The 22,931-nt window shown below is 37.0% G+C and overlaps 1 protein-coding gene across 2 annotated transcripts in view; it reads left to right on the top strand.

Moving 5' to 3' along the window:
• LOC122986667 (interferon-induced very large GTPase 1-like) overlaps nt 1–22,931 on the top strand; it is a 90,169-nt gene that overhangs the window by 35,293 nt on the left and 31,945 nt on the right. The window contains exons 9-10 of one of the 2 annotated variants that reach the window (XM_044357965.1): nt 612–660; nt 4,400–9,112. In XM_044357965.1, the coding sequence (XP_044213900.1) occupies nt 612–660; nt 4,400–9,084 (4,734 nt within the window). In that variant the 3' untranslated portion in view covers nt 9,085–9,112. Of the gene's footprint in view, nt 1–611; nt 661–4,399; nt 9,113–22,931 lie in introns of those variants that run through there. The other variant, XM_044357974.1, reaches the window with a different exon arrangement.

The raw sequence follows: 22,931 nt of genomic DNA on the forward strand, positions 1-22,931 counted from the left end.
TCAGAACTGATCCCAGTTTGTCTATTTGTTTGTTCTCTCCTCTGACTTTCTCTCCCTCTGCAGTGATATTTGGGCCCTCGGCTGTGTCCTGTATGAAATGTGCAATCTTAAGCCCGCAGTAAGTATTCTGTGTGTGAGCTGTTTACTAATTCATGTAGATTTAATGTATCTTACACAGCATTGCAATGTTCTCTCACATACTGATTTAGATTTCTTCTCTGTATTTCTAATGGTTGACAAACAAGAATGGGTCATCTTTCCTTTCTTCATTTTTTTCTGTAGTGGTTATAACTGTGTCCTAAATGTGTTTCCTCTCAGTTTGAGGCTGGTGATGAGGAGGATGTATATTTGAAGATCACAAGGGGCTCATACCATCCAGTGTCTGATCATTACTCCCAAGAACTGCGTTCTCTCTTGGAACAGCTGTTGAAACCTGACCCCACAGAGAGGCCCTCAGTCAGCAGCATACTGGAAGAACCTTTTCTCTCCTGTAGGACACAGAAGTTCCTCACACCACAGGTGGAGAGCAGTTAGTTGTCTTTGATACAGCCTGAATTTACATAAAGCAGATTGTGTTCAGTTATAGAGCATTTATTCTCTACTCATTCCAGATCATTGCTCAGGATTTTGGCCATGCTTTTCTTCACAAGCAGCAACCAGGTAAGCAAATTCTGAATTTGAAATATATACTTATAAGTTGCTGATGGATCAACGAAAGGCTTTTGAACAGCTGAAAAGTTATTTGTATGAAATCAGTTGGATATTTTTGAATTTCTTGTCGCATTTCTGACTGGTTTGCATGGCCTCCAGAGCTCCATAGCCCTGCTAGTCAGGAATACAAGCTCACTGTTCATCTCCTGAGTCATTCTCACCAGATGGGCTGCAGTGATATGAGAGATACACAGTGTGCTTGTGTTCCTGTATCGCTCTGACTGACAGCTGATAGTCGGTCACTGAAGGTCAGTCTCTGGAGATTTGCAGAGCTTATATTATTATTATTATTATTATTATCATTATTGTTGTTGTTGTTGTTGTTGTTGTTATCAAGATATCTGTATGTTTACTGCCCCCTAATATAGATATATAGATATATATATAGATGTACATGATTGGAAAAAGGTCCCAGATTCCAGTAAACACAGCTCCTACTGTTGATGAGTATAAAGAAGTGAAGTGCAGTGTTGAGTGTGAAATTGTTTGAATGAGCAGTCAAAGATCTTACATTGATAAGAAGTGAAAGCTAATTGGTCGTTCCATTGCAACATCAGCACACAGCAGCTGAGCTACACCAGATGCCATTTTGGACTGAAGGCGACTACCATATTATAAAAGAACTTGATGACACCACTTAAGAAGTGCAAAAGTACAAAAGTAAATATTGTCATATAATTAATGCCTCTACCAAAATGATCTATGTTTAATGATAAAAAAAATATTATAAATATGCATACTATTATAACTATTGACTTACTTATTTAATTTATGACAGAATCAAAGCAGAAATTTGTAAAACATTCATTCAGAATTTCATTTAACTAACTTTTCATTTCAGCTTTCGAATCATGGGTTCTAATTTACAAATTCTGAGATTTCCAAATAGAAAGAAAGGACATGACATAATTTTGCTCTGCTTCCCAGAGGACATAAATGGAGGCTAGAAAAATCCAGCACTCTTGGGATTTTGAAAAACCAGGCAATCTCAAACTTTTTCATGTCAAGCATCTCCAAAACAGATGCACAATAGACCACAGACCAGGCCCAAACTGGCAATTGGGAGCAGCGGGACTTTTCCTGCTGGCCTGGCCTGCTAAATGGTCCGTTCTCTTTCTACATCCATGGTAGAGAGAGTAGTTGGCAGTTACACATTTCGTGCAGCAGGTGCATTTATTGCAGCTAAATGACTTAGGAAAAAGGAAAAAGGAGGAAAAAGAAAGGTGCTTGCAGGAGACGCCGCTAAATGCAGCAAAATTGATCAAATGTTTGCATGTACAGGACCACAGCAGCCAGGTTAGTCAGTAAATAAACATGCTAGCTAGCTAACATTTGCTACCTAGTTAACGTAGCTAATGTTACTGATGCATCATCATCATCCCTTGTCAATGTTAAAGCAGCTAAGAAACTTGACAATCAATAATAAAAGTGGTTGTTCCCTCACTAATTTCCTCAAAATCATTGATTGCATAATTTTCATAATCTAGTCTAGTTAATGTGATCAATATTATTTGAAAATTCATCCGTTTTGGTGAAAATTTCAGTCAGTGAGTCACACGTCTTTTGTCACACTATTCAGGCTACTGTTATTTGCTGAAACTTAAATATCTATGTTACTTAATGTTTGTGTTGGTTAAAGGTTGGTTTTAACCTTTGATGGGTAACTGTGTATATGTGAATAGGTGGAGAGAGTTGTTAACTGTATTATATTGGTACATTAAAAGATATGGTGTGCTGTGCTCTTGCTTTTTTACTCTTTGAAGGTGGAGAGAGTAGCATTGGTGCCCCAGTAGTAGTAGTAGTGTAGTCTTCCTCAATGACATGTACCTTTGGTTTTATTTGTGGTTCATAACAGTACATTGTACAAAGCAGGCACATGCATCAGAATGCAGGAAATCAAGTCTTTGTAACTAAATTTTTTCTTGTGGGGGACCCACAGAACCCCCCACTTAAAAAGTGGTCCGACTGGGCTATATTTCACGCTATATTTCCCGGCCTGAATGATTTTCCCCGTCCGGCCCTGTTTGGATAGATAGAGATAAGGTTGAAAATCGGCACTGTGGTCCTTTAAAGCATGCCACAGAGATGCCAGCTGAAAGAGATAAGGATCTACTGAAAGTACCGTGGTAAAACTGGCTCCTGTGTTAATCAGTAGTTTTTGAAATGAAACATAACATAATAATAGCGTTGAGATTGAGTTGAGAAAAAAGGCAACAGCTGCAAAGTTGAGTTTACTTGAGAAGCACCTCAGACTTAACAGCCTTTGAGACTGAAACATATTCAGTTACAGATTATTGTCTTAAAAGTGCACCTACTTGCAAAAACTCTCTCCTATCTGTATGATCTCCCGCTAACATAGGATTCCCCTTTTTCATAGCTTTAGATTGAAATAGGGAGAAGAATTTGGTGCCACTGTTCCTCATGATATATGGGAGGGAGGGCTTCAATACATAGACATAATCTCAAACAATGCTTGTCAAATTCAATTTAAGATACTACATAGACTCCACTTCTCTGAAATAAAATTACACAAAATCTATCCAGGTATGTCTCTGGATGATACCAGCTCACTGAAGCAACCTTAACTTACAGTGTTTTCATATGCACTAAAATTCAATCCTTTTAGTCTGGCAATTTTGATATGATCTCTAAAGCCATGGCTTCTAATCTAGCACCAGATCCTTTACTTATCATCCATTGCTCCTCTGAATCAACAATGAATCTGACTTTAGAAAAAAAAATTCTGACATCTAAGAAAATCCTTCTCTCTTATTCCCTCATTAAAAATCAAATAAAATCCAAAAATGACAAACTATGTTTTTCATCTAGAATATTTCACAGTAAGGGCCTTTACACAATGGGGGTGTTTTTTTGTGTGTGATTAATTCGCACGTTAATATGTTTTTTCGGACTGTTTTTGCCATGAGTACTTTCACACAGAACACGAATATTATCTGTGATCTGTCAACATCATCCAGTTATGATGATCTTGTCCTTCGTCTCTTCACTCGACAAAAGAACAGGAGAGCGTTATATCAATTCAATCCACACTGACTCTGACCTGTGTTCAGTGTCTCTGTCCACTTCTGTGGACAAAGACACTCCTGAGGGGCTGAGACGACAGCGCCCAGACAAACTGCCTTCACCAGACTGACTGACAGCAAAATCAGCTGTCGCAAATTTGTGTTTCTGTTTGTTTCTGTTTCAAATTTGTATTGCTGCCAGTGTGAACAGTTTTAATGCGAAATATTTGCAGCCGAGTATTTTGCATTTTCATGTTGTTTATTCGTAATGCCCCCGGTGTGTAAAGGCCCTAAGAATGTGATAAAGTGAAAATACACAGGAAAATTTGGTGCGTAAGAATGACAGGGTGTGATTATTTAGACACTATGTTGACTTTTCCTCTGAAATTCTGTAATAAAACCTTAGAGGGCTTATGTCCAGAGGGCACAAAAGCATTTCAAGTGTCTAGATATATGTTTCAGGTTTGAAAACAGAAAGTTTCAGAGTGAGTGAGGTTCTGTGGGGCCGCTGAGAGGTAGTTCCAATGAAAACTGTTCACATAGTTTTAGACTAACAAATTCAGGGAAAATATGTGAGGCCCCTCTTTATTGTTTTGATCCAGTGTTGAAGGTCAGTTTCACTCATGATAATGATGGAAATGTTGATCATTTTTTCTCTTTCATAGTCCTTTTCAACTTTCTCTCCAAACTTGGACTGAAGAAATTTTATCCCAACAAGCTCACTCTTCAGTCTCTTCTGGAAATCAACAAAAACAGCATTTATGATGAAACTGTTGAATCACTGGAGAAAATACCATGGTGCTTTCTCAGGAAACTCTTTCAAATCAATGCAGAATGCAGAAACTGTACACAACTATCAAAAAATTATGTTGACAACAAGAAGGACAAAAACAGTGATCCGTTTGACTTTGACCTGATCACTGCAGATGACTCTGCAGACAACAAGGTTAACCCTCTCGACCTCATAGTCGCACTCTTTCTTTGTGCTGATAGCTTCTTGCAACAGGAAATGGCCCTCAAGATGACAATGTGCCAGTTTTCTGTCCCACTGCTGTTGCCTCGTGGTGATAACAGTCAGTGTTCCCTGATGCTGTGGGCTCTGAGAGACGTCGTCAAAGAGTGGCGTCCACATGATTTATCTGGATCAAGAGGGTTTGTTGAAAACAACATTGTCCAAGCAAATATACCATTCTTTACCTTTGTGAGGCTGAAAAATTGTAGTTTGTCCAAGTCACAGGTTTTGAATCATGTTCTCAGCCGTGGCCAACAGAATCACAACATCTTCATACACAGAGATATGAAAGGAGGAGCATTTAAAAGAGAAATAGCCAACGGTTTGGTCGAGGTTTGCTGGTACCTTCCCTGTGGCAGAGAAAATCTTGACATATTTCCAGAACCAGTTGCCTTTGCCAATTTGAGAGGAGACATTTGTGAGTCACTCAAACAATTCAATTTTCTTTTTCAAGTGTCAACTGCGACCTTTGTGTTCCTGGACAAAGTTGAAGACAATGAGCACAAGATTCTGACTTCTCTTCAAGATGTGAAATCCAAACTCTTCTTTGTTGTTAATCGCAAAGACAACTCTAGAGAGGACATGATGTCTGTCAAGACAACACTGAATGAGTTAGAGCTACCAAACAGCAGTGTGGAAATCAAAGACTCAAAGGTAAATGTTGCAGAGTTTTCAGAGAAACTTTGTGAGTCCATCAAGGAATCGCTGACAAATAAAGCAAACACAGTTATCATTGAAAATATGGTTGGAAAAGCTGTTGAACCTGGTCTATCTGTGGATGAAAACACAAGTGAAAAACAAAAGAAAGCAGTTGAGGAGATCATGCTTGACATTGAGGGGAAAAGTATACCAGACTACAAGAAACAACAACTTCCTTTTCAGGGAGATAAGTGGAAAAGATTATCACAGTTAGAGAAGGAGGAGTGTAGATTGAAATCTGGTGACTCAAGCCTTGAAGAGTATAAATCCCAGCTACAGGAAGAAAAACAAAAAATTATAGAGGAACAAAGCAAACAAAAACTGTCCAAAGGAATGAAGAGTTTTATTAAAACTTTATCCACAAGTGACAAAGAAGAAAGAGATTTTTTTCTTAAATGGATGAAACTCAAGTTCAACACACATTCACGGAGCAAACTGTCTGAGCTGTGCAACAAATTCAAAGAGCAATGCAAGAAGAAAGATAAAAATGTCATTTCAGAGATAGATCAGGCTTTGATGGAGAGTTCTTTAGGAGTAGAGCATTACATTAGAGAGATGGGACTCATCTATGAGTTCTCAATTGATGGCTTAAGAAACACTGCTGATGAAATATCTCGTCTCCCTGGTTTGGCAGCTGAAATGCTGTTGGATGGATATCCTTTAGAGCTCTTGGATGGAGATGCTTCCAACATCCCAGAGAGATGGGTGACAGATGTGCTGACGGAGCTTCACAAGAAGGTTGGAGGGAAGAGCAGACTGTTAGTACTGACTGTGCTGGGTGTTCAAAGTTCAGGGAAGTCAACACTCCTCAACACCATGTTTGGTGTGCAGTTTCCTGTCAGCAGCGGCAGATGCACAAGAGGAGCTTATATGCTTTTCCTCAAAGTTGGAGAGGATATGAAAGATGAGTTGAATTATGAATTTATAGTTCTCATTGACACAGAAGGTCTAAAATCTCCTGATTTGGCAGAACTAGAGGAAAGTTATGAGCATGACAACCAGATGGCAACCTTTGTGATTGGTTTAAGTGATGTCACCATTATCAACGTCGCAATGGAAAATGCAACAGAAATGAGAGATGTCCTGCAAATTGCAGTTCACGCCTTCTTGAGAATGAAGGAAATTGGTAAAAAGCCAGTTTGTCATTTTGTGCATCAAAATGTTTCTGGAGTTTCAGCTCATGAAAAGACCATAACAGATAGAAAGAAGCTCTTGGACCAGCTCAATGAAATGACACAAATTGCCGCTGAAATGGAAAAGAAGCTTTCTATTAAAGCTTTCACAGATGTGCTGGACTATGACATGGTCAAAAACCACTGGAACATCCCAGGACTCTGGCATGGAACCCCTCCGATGGCACCAGTGAACACAGGTTACAGTGAAGCTGTAGCAGATTTCAAGAAAAACATTTTGGAGACAGTGAAAGCAGACCAAAGCATTAAAGTCTCACAGATCCCAGAGTTTCTAGAATGGATAAAAAGTCTCTGGAAAGCAGTGAAATATGAGAACTTCATCTTTAGTTTCAGAAACACTCTTGTGGCTCGTGCCTACGACAACCTTTGCAAAGAATTCAGTCAATGGGAATGGCAGTTCAGAAAAGAAATCCTCTCCTGGCAAAAAGAAGCAGAGTTGGAAATCTTAAATTCTGACAATGAAGTTGATATTCAAACTTGGAGCATTTTGGTTGAATCAAAAAAATCAGAGGTGTCAGAAAAAATAGCAACTGAAGCAAGACAAATGAAGGAGAAACTTACAAACTACTACAAAAAGAAAGACCAGAATGTAAATCTGATAGAAAAATACAAAACTGACTTTTTCAAAAGCATCAGTAGTCTCGCAAAGGAAATCAAACAATCTGTGAACAATAAATTGGATTATGTCCTTGAGCTGAAAAAAAGTTCAAAAAATGTTCAAGACATTCAGAAGAAATACAGAGGCGGGGTTGAAGACGAGGTCATGAAGCTCCTGAGTGCCTGTAAAAACTCTGATAAACTGTCTGATGAACAGCTGAAACAGAAGTTTGAAAAGATGTGGACTGAAGCCACTAAAAATGTGTCTGGCCTGAAAGAGCAAGATATCGCAGCAAGTGTCCTGAATCAGTTGAGAAAAAATTTCACAAACCGGAAAGTTAATGAGAAATTCCAAAAGATTAAAAACCTAAAGGAGATTGAGAAGGATCCATTTAAAACCAAACATGAACACACAGACTCCTGGATGAAGAAGGCTGGATATCTGTGGAAGGGAGATGCAAAACTGCAAAAGTTTGCTGACAGTGTCATTGAGTCTTGCACACGGTTTGTGTTTGATAAAGCAAAGGAAAACACAGATTACCACGACTCTTTTATAAGGGAGCTTCTTGAAAAAATGGATGAATACCTTGATCAAAGTTACAAGCATCACAAAACAAATACACAGTTTGAGGTTGACCTGAAACTTCACATATGTGGCATTGCCTCAAGGGAATTCCTCAAAATGCACCAAAAGTTCTTGTCAGATAATGATCCTCAAATTCAGCTGCAGAAGTACAAGAATCAGTACTTGTCAGATTTTCTTGATTTATACAAAGAGAGAGATGATTGTCAGCGCAAAGCAAAGCATTTTGTCCAGTTTTGTATCAAACCTGCTGTGGAAGAGTACATCAATAGATCTCTGGGAATAAACATAGTGGATGAAATTTCGACAGCTTGTCATTCAGCAGAGTTCAGTTCCCGCTCCTTTTTCCAGTACAACATTCAGAAAGAGTTGCTGCAAAAGGATGACTTTGACAGTTTTGTCAAGTACATTTATAAGTATGAAATATATGTTAAAGATTGGATATTTCAGCAAATCCAGCAACAAATGTCAAAGAACAAAACTTTGTGCAAACTGAAACAAAAGAATCTGAAGGTGATAGTTCACAAAATCACAGCAGCCTTAGAGCAGGCCACAAAAGGACCAGATGGTGTTCAACTGCCAGACAACAATGAAAGCATCACAGAGCTCATCAGCAACATGCGGAAGTATTTGATTAAAGACATCTCAATTTCAGTGGAGGCTGAAAAAACCGCCTTGTTTCAAATTCAAAGCACATGTCATCCATTTATCAACAGCCTCAAAATGTCAATAAAAGACTTGAAAGAACAGCTTCACGAGGAATTCTCAAAGTCTGAAAACATCACTGAGACTCTGGACAAACTTCCAATCAAACCACAGGATGAACTTTTCAAGCGAGTGTTTGGTTGTGAAAAACAATGTCCATTTTGTAAAGTTCCCTGTGAGGCTGGAGGCAAAGATCACAAGCAGCATCATGCAGCTGTTCATCGGCCACAAGGTCTTGGTAACTTCAGGTATAAAGACACTAAGAAGCTGGTTGAAACACTGTGTACAACTGATGTGCACAGTGAACGTGCATTTAGAAACCCAAAAACTAAAAGAGAGTTTCATCCTTACAAAGACTACACCAAGTACTATCAAGACTGGCACATTCCTCCAGATCCCAGCATGGAGGCATCTGACTACTGGAAGTTTGTACTGGTAAAATACAATTACAGATTTGCTCAAGAATGCAAGTCCAAGCCAGCTGATGTTCCAGAGGCCTGGAGGAGAATCACAAAGGAAAAAGCATTGAAGGGGTTAAAAGATGCCTTCAACATGAAGTGAACAACGTACAAATGTCTTTAAACAAAACCAAATTTGAAACATGTTTTTTTCAAACAAAAATGATCATCGGAGAGGAGCAAAAGAGACATGAGGACTAAACATGTTAGAGCATTCAGCAGATCAAATCAGTGAAATTCAATCAGTTAAATTCAAGATCAATACTGTTCGAAAAAATGATCAGCTTGGTTGAACCATTAATGTTACCTAGAAAATTATAAGTCTTCAGTCTAATTCAGCAGAATGAAAAACTTCCCAAACATATTTGTTTTGTTTTTTATGTTTTATTTTTAATGTTTGTTGTTTTTTTATATAACTGACTTTGTTGTTCAAACAGACTAAAGCAGCTGCTGACAGTGAATATTGTGGCTTCCTTTGGTCTGGTGAACATGATGAATGACAAATGATGAGTTGAACAAGTTGTTGAGAAGTTGAAAAGCTGTAAATAATTATGTTAGACTGCTCAACTCTTTCTATACTGTTTATTTAACTTTTTTGTCTTTTGTTTTTATTTTTTTGGAGATTACAGATGTTTTGTTTTCTTCTCTCATGCTTGATTTCTGGTGTCCATGATAATGATAAAGAAAATGATGATGTACAACGAAGATAATTTTAAAAAAGAGATAATGTTTTATGTTTTTATCTTCATTTTTTGATTTTTTGATCATAACAAATGTTTTTTTTTTTTTTTTTTTACAAGTTTCCATATGCATACACGTAACCACACAATTATGATGCTGATGATGACAATTATAATGATGTTCTACAAAGACCACATGAAAAAAGGTCATGATTAATGATTAGTGATTGATTAATATGTTTTTTTTCTTTGTTCATATTGCTATATGGCTACATATATCACTTGTATGTGAATAGTAACCAGTGTCAAGATAATGATGATGATGATGATGGCAGAAAGCACAGAAACAATTACTCAGACTTTTAAATATTTACCATATTTTTTCTTGTTTATTTTATTCTTTTAAATAAAAATGTGATGACGATGATGATGATGATGATGATGATGATGATGAAGGCCTGCAGTATGTAGTTCAAAGGTCATGTAATGTTTTGTCACATGTTTTACTGCTTTTCACATAACTTGTAAAATGTAACATGTTACAATGAAAAAAGTTATTGATGTTTTCTTGGAGATTAAAGTAAATAAATTGTCATCAGTTCAAATGTTTTCATGTTGATGTGAATTTCTTTTTGATTCATGTACAAATACTGAGACGTCCTTTCATGTGTTGTTGATGTTTAACTTTTTTTTCATTATTTTTGACAGATGATGATGTTGAACAAGTCAAGTTAAAGACCAGAAAATAGTTTTATTATCTTTTAAAAACATATTATTATTATTTTCTTTTTTGCATTTTACTTTTTAAGGAGTACAAAGCTTTTGTTTTATTCATCTTGTAACACAACTATGTACATAATGACATGAATTAAAGATGACGATGCTGTTGATGCTGTTGATGATGATGATGAAGAGCAAAGGCTATGTGAAACAGATGTTTTCTAACATGTCATCACTATTCTTTAATATTTTTACAGTTTATTTCTAATAGGAACATGTAAAACATTTGATCTTTTGATGTGTGTTGATAAAAGTCAGTGAATAAGAGTCTTTATGTTGTTGTAACTGACGTTTTAGCTCATGTTTAAATATTGTCTAAACAAGCCAACTGTGGGAATAATGTGGCATCTTCTGCTCTGTTGATCATGTTCAACTTCTGACACAATGAATTAAACAAGATACAAACAAGTTTTGCTTTGTCAGTGTTTTTTTTTCTTCTTTTTTACAGGTTGACATACAGTATAGTTATGTGTATAATGATAAGTGATGGTGATAATATACTGTATGTACAAAGATCATGTGGCTAAATATCTCTGTCTCTAACACTTGACACCAAACTACAACTTGAGATTAATATTGACAATTTCAAATTTGATAAGTTCACAAATGTTGGGTATAAAGTTTTCTTCTACAAATGTGTGACTTTAGTTTTATGTTTTTAAAGCTGTAATCAAAGCCGCTGCACTACTGACAACAATGGTGTCACTCTTTACCAGCTGTCAGTAGTTCCTTTATTTCCATTGTGCATTGCATTATGGGACAACACTGTCTATCAACAACAGTTATCAATTATTAATCAACACTATAGACTCAGAACATGTTTAGATTTAAATTGTATAAAATTATGACACAATGTTATAAAATATGATTCACAGAGTGGTTTACAGGTATTTGGAGGATTATTCTCTATTTTTGGTTTTATCTTCACAGTTTTTGAGATATTTGAGTTTTCTGCCACCATCCCAATACAATGGTGGTGCATTAAAAAGTTTAAAAGACTTCAACAGTATCACGTCTTTCTAAAAACAATGTCCCCACTTACTCTGGACAATCCACAGGACACATTCTCAACAATTCTGAGTGGGAAGACTTTCTACTAAACTAATCTGACATCTTTTTACAGTATTTTCTGTGGATTATCCACAGTAACAGTCACACTTTCTAGAAAAACACACTGCTGTTGATTTTAATTTAATGTAACTTTTCAGTGCTGTGAGAACCACAAATGAAACTCCATTGAACTGGTGTGGTGACATACATCTCAAACACTGGACTAATAAAACCAAAACTATCTCCATGACTATACATATCACAAGAGGTTACTCACAAAATGTTTTTCTGTAATTTTGGGTGAACTGGTCCTTTAACAAATAGAACCACTAGACACCAGCAGATGCTGTTAATTTGGCACTGGAGTAAGTTCTTCATGAAATCTGAAGAGGAGTAAAGTCTATCTGTTGTATGAATACACAGTGAAACACTGAATCACAGTTCAAAGAGCAAATATTGAGAACAAGAGAGAAGTAGTGAAGTAGTGATAAGTTCAGTCTTCTACCACTTGGGGGCACAAGAGTCAAGTCCACCTTGTGTGGAGTCTACACTCTATTGCAGCTTTCTAAATGGAAAATTAAGAGTGTCTGAAATCAGAAACTGCACAGTCTTATTCATATATTAATAACTCCTGTCTGTGTTTGATCCAACCAGATGAAAACATGACAAATAATCTGACGGACAGTTTAACTGACTCCTTCACCTCTCTGCCTGTCAGTCTCTGTCACTTATTGACTAACGTGTTCAATCTCAACCAGGTGTGTAGACAGTAATGTGTCTGAGCAGCACTGACCTACCAACATTATCATATTACTTACACTTTTATATCAAATGTGATTTTAATGATTTTGGATTGACTGTTCTTATTTGATTTTGTTGTGTCTCAGATGTGTTTTATTATGATTATGTTGAGGTCTTATTGGGTATCTATTGTTTTTATTGTGGATTCTTTGGCGCTTTTATGTCTGGAGCACTGGACCAAATGAATTTCTCCGTGTGGGATAATAAAGTTGATCTGAATCTGAATCTGAATCACTCACCGACCCTCACAGCCAAGTCTGATCAAAATACATTTTGTAACAATAAATATAAAATATACATATAAAGAAATAAATGAATATAAACTTGATTTATTGTTGACTTGACGTGTGTGTTGAATTTGTCGTCTGATTAAAACAGAACTGTTGAAATAAGTTGTAGGAAGTCTCTGGAATGTAATTAGTTCCTCTGGTTCTGACACGCAGACCTTCCTGAGCTGCCTTCAGCCAGCTCTCTGGCTTTTCAGGTGATGTAACATTAACGCTACAACAATAACTAAACAACGTTTTTAATGTGTAATTTGAAAAAAATGTTGAGGAAGAAGAAACTCCATCACCTCCATCGTGGACTGTTGGTTGAGACAAAAGAAGACATTTGTGGACGTCAACTTGGACTTTTTTCAACATTTTTAACCATTTTCTAACATTTTATGGACAAAACAACTAAACCATTAATCAAGAAAATAATCAACAGATTAATCAATAATGAAACAATATATTAGTTGCAGCCCTAAAATAAACAAATATTTACCAATAAGCTATTTGCAACAGGCTGTGAGTACAAGCAACTTGTGTGCTTAAAAAATAAACATGTATATAAATTTTCAAATATTATATAACATGACTCTGCATGTCAGAGTCTCTCCAGTCAGTCCTGTCTCATCACATTGTTTTATACAGTGTCTATAACAGTGCTGCATGTTGCACTGCTTTACATTTAAAATCAAAAGCCACTGTATAAATTAGCTTAAATATAATAAAATAAAACATAATTAAGTGTTTATGTGTCTATTGTTTGTTCTTTTTTGTTTGAGATGTAACAGTAAATATTCAGAATCCTTTATTTTAACCAACTAACTCCAACTGATTCGGTTCTCAGTTGAAATTTGAATATCAACAAAGTTAACAGTTAAAACTGAGAGGTGGAAACTTTGATGTAAAGTTCATTTCATTGCTGCACATTTTGCATGTCAGACGCTGCCATCCAGTGGTTCCACTGCAGAACAACATTCATGTTAAGCACAGTGACATCTGCTGCTGGGGAGCAGGAAGGCCGTCATCTCTCCTCACTTCTTTCTGTCTTTGTATGTTTTTTGCATCAGAGTTTGCAGAGTTGTTCATCATCAGCACCAACACATATACTCTCTCTCTCTCCAGCTCTCTCTCTCTTTCTCATGAGATTTAGGATTTGAGGAAGAGATGTCGACTGTTGTCCCTTAAAAGATTTTCCCACCTTACATCCACACACTCACAACACAGTTGTTTTTTCTACTTTTTAAAATCAAACACCAGGTAACCAACCTAATGTGTCTCTTTACATGTGATGTCACACTGATTATAGTCAAGTTTTGTCTGACTGTCTAATATTTTGTCCACTCATTAACGTACATGAGCTGTAATGTTAAATATATTTGCTGATGTAAATGTTTGTTACAATTTATTTCTGACATGCGTCTACCAATAGGCCTAAATATTACTATATGAATAAATAATGATTATTGTTATTATTTTACACTGTTAACTGTCAAAAACAGCTATTGCCACCTTTAACATACACTCCTTAGCAACTTTTATTTGGTCCATCTATACAATTTAATTCAGTCCAACACAACAAATCTGCCATAAATTCTACATTTAGGAAGATTATACTGTTCAGTTGTAGGTGAGACTGTCAGAAGTGATAATTCAACTAGACCTCTATGTTTATTACTGAGGTCATAGTGGTGATGTTGAACTGGACAGCATTATATTGAAATGTGTTTCTAATATTCTTCTTCCTCTCTGTGGAGCCAAACATTAGAAGCTCCTACAAATATAAAGCAGTCCACTACAACCTCAAGAATAAATATATAGTTTAATGAACTATCTCTGAGAGTGTCAATCACAACTGAACATTATCTTTGTAAAGGTTGAATTTATTGCAGAGCTGTTTGTATTGCATTGAATTTCACAGGTGAACCTAGTAAAGTGGCCTCTGAGTGTATATGAACCTAATTAAAACAAAGCTATATTTTAAACAATATATAAGAAACTCACCCTATAGCCTGTAGACTGAGTGAATTACCATTTTATTCAACTTCAGTCAAAGAGTTCAGTTTGTGTTAAAATAAAAAAAAAATTTAAAAATTCCACCAAGGCACATTAGAATGTGTAAAATTAGCATCTGTCAAATTTATGTCAAACATAACAAAATGATTCATCCACTTTTGAATAAATATTCCAGCTGTGCTGTGTTTGCTGATGTAAATGTGTTACAATTTATTTCCCAGATGGAGCACTGTACTACCTGAAGGTCCTGGTAAGGTCATCAAAACCAAAGTGGTCAGAGGCACAGAGGAGGCTGACGCCATTTTTAGGGATTTCATGACAGCTCCACAGGTGCTCACACTGGATAAAAAAAGACCAGAGATGCCATTTCAGAAAGGTTTTTCAGGCCTGGAATGGCTGCTGACATAGAGAAAATGGTAAATAAACACTGCAATTGAAGAAAAAATAAGGAGTTTGCTGTTTATTGAGTTTCAGCACATAAAGATGTATACCTTACTAGCATGTATATTAAATTACAGTAATTAAACCTGATCTACATGTTTGACTCCAATGTGAAGTGACAGAAAAATATATGTGTTTATATATGTATTTTAAACAGGTGTCAGAATGTGCAGTGTGCCAGTCAGCTGATCATATTATTAAAGGTGGAGTATACCCCCTTAAAGGTAGCTGTTGTTGACACATTCTCACAATCAATGTCTGTTATTTTATCCAGACCCACCAGCACTGCCAGCCTCCACAGTAGCCGCAGCATCAACAGGCCCTGTCTCAGCAGCCACCTCACCAGCTCCAATACATGCACACACTTCAGCTGAAAAATGTAGGTAGTATGACTTTTTTTTATTTGACTGGATTTTAATGACTTTGCATTTTGCAAATATGCACTTTTCAAGTAACAGGGATTTAGTGTTTTTTGTGACTACTATCAGACTGATTCAATGGCACACAAAGTTATTGTGGGAATTGTGAATGAGAACCATCATTGAATGTTGGTGGTGAGAACAAGCTCTGTATCTATAGTGATGTAAACACTCTACGTAATTAGACATTTACCAGATAAATTTGGCAGTGCATACATGCTCTCAGTTATTAAAAAGGTCAACACAATACCCTACAATGTAGAATTGCATTAATGTCACTAATACCATGGGTTTATGCCTAATGTATGTTGTGTTTCCATGTGAATAATAGAGTTTATGTACCAACATGAGAAAATAACCTTTTTCTTGGATCCACTTGGGGAAACTAAAGGGAAGATTAAGATGAGCCTGGAGTCTACAAGGTAAATTTGACTCTAAACTGTAGTTGTACTTGTGTCCTATGAACCTATGAGTTGTTAAATAATGATGTGCAACAGTTTTCACACATGTACTATTCACATACTTTAAACATTCATGAGGAAAAGGAGGCTGCAATGTTTCAAGGTGGACAGGCAGTACTTACCCTCATAGATGTCAGCAAGATGACACATGGTGTCCTTACAAGTGAGTGAAATGCAGTTACATAAACATTACTGTCAAACTCAAATTCAGTAGCAATTGGAGTGAAGATCTTCACCTGCTTTTATACATCCTGATGCAGGTTTTATTAAATATGTAATACTTTAAATCTGTTTGATTTGTGTGTAATCAATTGAGGAAAAAAATCCTAGAACATGCAATCCTCCTGCCTTTCTACTAATCAAAGTTCTCCTCAGTTTGCAGAGAAATTTTTACAGAGGAGGCAATAAATCTTGACACTTCAGTGGACAGTTGAGACTGGACACTTCCCTCCTCAGAGAATCTGTTGTTTCCTTTTTGCTCAACACTGTCAATCATTTCATGTTGTTGGTTTTATGCATGTTATCTCATAAATATGCAACTATAAACTAGTGAATTAATACTGTGCAAAGCAAATTGTATTAATCTGACCATATTTGTTGAATAATGTTTGTTTTAACAGATGATCTAAGCAGCCTGTGCTTTTATTGTGGGATAAGGTAATTTCCTCACATTGCAAAATGTAAAAAATTGAAGGTAATATTTTTTCTGACTTTATCAACGTAAGGGTTGCAGTGGTAATTACAACAATCTTCTACATCATCCACATCTACTAATAAAGGCATCATTCATGTTGTGCTTGTTTTGTGTAGTAAGATTACTTACTTTCTATTGTACAACATGTGCTGTAGAAAATTCAACTTTTAGTCAGAACGCAATATTTATATTGGTGAGAACTTCCAAAAATGAAGGAATAGTAAAGATATTAGTTGTCAATTCATTTAGAGATATTCTATATTTAGGGATACCATATAATGCAAAACTTGCGTACCACTACACGTCCCTGTTTTCCCAGATTTGCTGTGACGTCTGTCAGAGGTGGTGGTACCATGAATGTGTATAGAGGCCTCCAGTGGATGAGGAGTACTTGTGTCCTGTATGGAAGTAACAGTGTCCCTTGTTATTACTTCTGTCAAGGAGACTATGTTTTCACCTGCATCTGTTTGTTGGTTTGTTTGTCAGCAGGATCCAGAAAAACAGCTGTTTCATGGATTTTTTTCCACTTTTTAAACATTGTGAGATACAGCCTTGGTGAAGGTGTACGTTCTATCGAGTGCACTTCTAGTTTTGACGGTATTTAATTTATTATTTACTCATTATTTATTTTTTTTATATTATTGTTAGAATATTTATTTCATTATTGATATATTTGTTTTATTTATGTTTTTCTAGAAAGACACCATTTTAAAAAGGTTGTGTTTCTTGTGATGGTGTTCAGTGTTTTCAAAGTGGTGGTTTAATTAGAATAAATTCTGTAAATGCTCCCAATGAGTGAGTTTGTGTACACATTTCTCAATAGAGGAGTTGGAGTGAATATGTTTAACGATTAGGCATAAAGGTTTCCATCAAATTACACTAACCTAGTGGCAGATAGTCAGAATTGTGTCTCTGTTGGTCTCAGCATCAAATACTTCAGAGAGTAAAGTTATAGGACTGATGCTGATAAGTTTCATGGATGTGACACTTTCCTGGTGGTTGATATATATATATATATATTATATTTGTGGACATTTCAACATAGATCTGTTAAATCCTAATAAGCACTAAATGACTGATGAGTTTATTGATGTAATGTATAGTATATGTTTATATTCAATGATTAGTAGAAGTAGAATAACATCACACTGTGCCACACTAATAGATAATATATTTACAAATATTAATCAATGACATCAGTGATCATTTGCTAGATTTTTGTGATCTATGACTGCAGGATAAGGATGCAGGTAAATTAAAATACAGGTGAGTTTGGAGGAATCCATCTGTGTATTTAGATATGAATCATTAACACAAAACTGAAGAGTTGCCTATATGATGAAGAAGATATTGACAAAGCCTATGAAACATTTCTAAAAAAATATTTAGACCATTAAAGACAAAAACTGTCCAATAAAACATCAGAAAACAAAATTATACAGATAGGCTGTGGATCACAAAGGGAATACAAATTATCCGCAAAAAATACCTTATATAGAGAATTCATAAAATATAGAACTATAAAGACAGAAAATAAATATAATAAATATACAAAATATAAATATAAATATATTCTTTTCTATTCACTTTCAAATGATATCTGGACTTTAATCGGGACGTGGAATGAGGAAATTGTGTCTCAAAAAACAAGAGTCATTTCATCCCTTTTTGACATTTACTCAATTTATAAATGATTAAAAGGTTTTGTGGGTTTTTATCTGTACGTTTGTTTGTCGTTTTAAGACGACAGTCTTCAAATGCGCGTTCCCGTGACGAGGGGTGTTAAATAACAAAGTAGTGACAACATACATACATGTGGTTATGATTGGTCAATTTTACTGTGATTTGAAATTACTCTGTAAAGCTGGATCACCAGTCACAGAGCTGGAAGCAGCATTTTCCTTCCAGCAACTGTGGAGGCGCAAAAGTCTGATCATTTAACCCTTCACATTCAAACACAGACTGAACAAGCAGGTTTGACTGGTTTATTTTCTCAGAAACGATTTAGGAGTCCCGTCACTACAAAGCTGTAAAACACGTATTTTTAAAAGAAAAGCAAAATTAAAATAAATACAAACTGAAACAATTTAAAGTTGTATGTCCTTCCCCTTAGCCAAAATTTAAAAAAAACATAAGTTTTTGCTTAAAATAATATTTGACTCGCCTGCATCGTTTTGCACCAACCGTCCCTCTCATAAATTATGAACAGTCGCTTATGTGCAAACCAAAAATGAAAGTGGCTTCAGCAGCAGAGAAAAAGGGCCTTTCTAATAATGGCGGATCGCCTCGGCATATTTATATGTACCTGTAAAGAAACGCTGCGCTTTATCCACAGGACAAATAGACGCCTTAACATCTGAGTACTTCATGACTGAAATCAGCTGCTGGATAGAAGAATATATTTTTAACATGAGAGAATCGCTTCTACAGAGGTGGGTTATGCTTTTGTTTTTTCTGTTATGTGCCTGATGGGAGAAAAACAAGTCGAACAACGCAGAACTATTTGTACAACAGATTATTAATGATAATTAATGTGATACTCAGGGCTCCACTGTAAACTTGTCTGTTCAAACTTGGCGTGTTGTGACAACCTCAGTCTCAGCACTGAGGAAATGATTTTTTTGTTTTTGTTTTTTAACTGTTTTCAGTATTTTCATTGATAAACCTGATTCTTTTACTTTGGTTGACTATGATCGACCCCAATTCTTTCTCAGATGATCAGATGTCGATTTGTTTACCTGCTTTTATTCTCATAGTTTCAGGCTGCGGTCTTTTTTTTTTTTTTTTGCTTAGTAAGATTCCTAACTGAGTGAAATGGCCTGGAAGTATCAAAGTGGCAGCCATGATAAGAGTTGGTCGAATTCTCTAAATGCTTGGGAAAGGTGCGTCAATGCTTCCTTTCTAATCTCCTTCAGCACAGAGTAACCTGCACTTGACTATCTTTTAGGAAAGGAAAGGAGATGGTCCATGAATCCTCCGTCCAAAGCTGTGCTCAACTTGTTTGATAACAGGATAAAGAAATGCATTATTTTCATTTTCTATTTTTCATGTGAATTAAAAAACCTAATCCACTTCCCGTTTTTTCCTGTTTTCCCCGTTCCTCTAACCCGTTTTCCTCATCAAATCGACAATTCGAATATAAATTAAACCAAAACCAGAAACTAACTTGTTTTTCACTTCACACACAAGCTAAATGTTGCTGGATAGTTTGTTCTGTCCTGTCAAGTTGATAACTACAGTTTTTAGTTTTGCTGCGCTGCTCCACATAATGAGCTGAGAATTTATCAGGAGGACGGCTGCTTTACTCCAAACATTATGAACCTGGACTGTTTGTTCGACCTTTGGATGTGTAGAAGAACACAGAACATGAATTAATATTAGATCCTGACCGATCCTGTCGGCGTGTCGGAGATTTAAATAATCAATGAAGTTATGCTGCTGTATCTCGTGCGTAAATGCGCACAGTGGCCAAATGGAGAAACGCACTTATCATTTAATCTGGGGAATCTATCAACGGGGAAACACTGTCAGTTAACACGAATTCCCACTTTTTGTTTCCCTGTTGAGCTGCAGTGGAAGGATCATTACTGTCACGTCCTGCCTGGACTTTATCTGTTTTTGGACTCTGTGTGTATTTTGTTCTCTTGAGTTTTCAGTGTTGCACTTATGTTGCCTGGTTTTGGTTTTCTCTGTGTTTCCCTTGTGTGTTCCTTTACTCCTCCTGTGTTCATGTACACCTCCTCTCACCTGCTCTGCATCATCCTTGTTAGCCCAGCCCTGCTCCTAGTGTCTTCCCCAGTTTATCAGCTCCCAGTCTGCCTCCTGTGACTTTTTGGATCATTTCATTAAATATTCGGGACCGTATCCTGCCTGCCTTCCGTCTCTTGCGTTTGGGTCCACCTGCTCCACTCACCAACCTGACAGTACGACTCAACCAAACATGGACCTAACAGAGATGGACCCGGTTCCTGTTTTCCTGCCTTTGATACACCCAAATGACTCCGATGGTGACCATATCATCAACTTTTTCCGGTCCGTCCAGGAGGAGGACCCCATTCTGGCAAAAAGGTTGATGGCAAGCCACTGGGAGTCTGTGGAGCATGAGGCTCCGTTCCCCAGTTCCTCTGTCCTCCCCAGTAGCCATCCAGCCTCCAAGCCAGCTGACCTCCTGCCTGCTAGCTTTGGCCACACTAGTCTTCAGCCTGCACCCTGGATGGCTCACAAGCAGCCAGCCCCCCAGTCACTTAAGGTTGGGGTTGTGAGCCTGCAGCCTGCCAACTACCAGCACTGCCATTCTGCTTCCTCGCCTGACATTCCAGCTCAGATGACTCTGCTTGAGTACTTCTGCTATCAGGCATCTAAGACTGCTAGCAAGGAGCCAGCTAGCCTGCAGCCTGCTGGTCCGGAGCCATCTCCAGCCCAAAACCCTTTACTGGGCACCCACCTGGCCCTGGGAGGTCCCTGTAGCACCAAACTGAATTCTGGTCAACGCAGCAGATGGTTTATTTTCTCAGAAACGTTTTAGGAGTCCCGTCACCACAAATCTGTAAAACACGTATTTTTAAAAGAAAAGAAAAATAAATACAAACTGAAACAATTTAAAGTTGTATGTCCTTCCCCTTAGCCAAAATTAAAAAAAAAAAAAACAAACATAAATTTCCTCAGTGCTTAAAATAATATTTGACTCGCCTGCACCGTTTTGCACCACCCCTCCCTCTCATAAATTATGAACAGTCGCTTATGTGCAAACCAAAAGTGGAAGTGGCTTCAGCAGCAGAGAAAAAGGGCCTTTCTAATAATGGCGGACCGCCTCGGCATATTTATATGTACCTGTAATGAAACGCTGCGCTTTATCCACAGGACAGATAGACGCCTTAACATCTGAGTACTTCATGACTGAAACCAACTCCTGGATAGAAGAATGTATTTTTAACATGAGAGAATCTCTTCTACAGAGGTGGGTTATATTTTTGTTTTTTCTGTTATGTGCCTGATGGGAGAAAAACAAGTCGAACAACGCAGAACTATTTGTACAACAGATTATTAATGATAATTAATGTGATACTCAGGGCTCCACTGTAAACTTGTCTGTTCAAACTTGGCATGTTGTGACAACCTCAGTCTCAGCACTGAGGAAATGATTTTTTTTGTTTTTGTTTTTTAACTGTTTTCAGTATTTTTATTGACAAACCTGATTCTTTTACTTTGGTTGACTATGATCGACCCCAATTCTTTCTCAGATGATCAGATGTTGATTTGTTTACCTGCTTTTATTCTCATAGTCTCAGGCTGCGGTCGAATAGTCTTTTTTTTTTTTGCTTAGGAAGATTCCTAACTGAGTGAAATGACCCGAAAGTATCAAAGTGGCAGCCATGATAAGAGTTGGTCGAATTCTCTAAATGCGAAGGAAAGGTGTGTTAATGCTTTCTTTCTGATCTCCTTCAGCACAGAGTAACCTGCACTTGACTATCTTTTAGGAAAGGAAAGGAGATGGTCCATGAATCCTCCGTCCAAAGCTGTGCTCAACTTGTTTGATAACAGGATAAAGAAATGCATTCTTTTCCTTTTCTATTTTTCATGTGAATTAAAAAACCTAATCCACTTCCCGTTTTTTCCTGTTTTCCCCGTTCCTCTAACCCGTTTTCCTCATCAAATCGACAATTCGAATATAAATTAAACCAAAACCAGAAACTAACTTGTTTTTCACTTCACACACAAGCTAAATGTTGCTGGATAGTTTGTTCTGTCCTGTCAAGTTGATAACTACAGTTTTTAGTTTTGCTGCGCTGCTCCACATAATGAGCTGAGAATTTATCAGGAGGACGGCTGCTTTACTCCAAACATTATGAACCTGGACTGTTTGTTCGACCTTTGGATGTGTAGAAGAACACAGAACATGAATTAATATTAGATCCTGACCGATCCTGTCGGTGTGTCGGAGATTTAAATAATCAATGAAGTTATGCTGCTGTATCTAAATGCGCACAGTGGCCAAATGGAGAAACGCACTTATCATTTAATCTGCTTGAGTTTATAATTTAATAAACTCAAGCAACGGGGAAACACTGTCAGTTAACACGAATTCCCACTTTTTGTTTCCCTGTTGAGCTGCAGTGGAAGGATCATTACTGTCACGTCCTGCCTGGACTTTATCTGTTTTTGGACTCTGTGTGTATTTTGTTCTCTTGAGTTTTCAGTGTTGCACTTATGTTGCCTGGTTTTGGTTTTCTCTGTGTTTCCCTTGTGTGTTCCTTTACTCCTCCTGTGTTCATGTACACCTCCTCTCACCTGCTCTGCATCATCCTTGTTAGCCCAGCCCTGCTCCTAGTGTCTTCCCCA

This window comes from Thunnus albacares, chromosome 1 (assembly GCF_914725855.1).
Source record: "Thunnus albacares chromosome 1, fThuAlb1.1, whole genome shotgun sequence".
NCBI classification, from domain to species: domain Eukaryota; kingdom Metazoa; phylum Chordata; class Actinopteri; order Scombriformes; family Scombridae; genus Thunnus; species Thunnus albacares.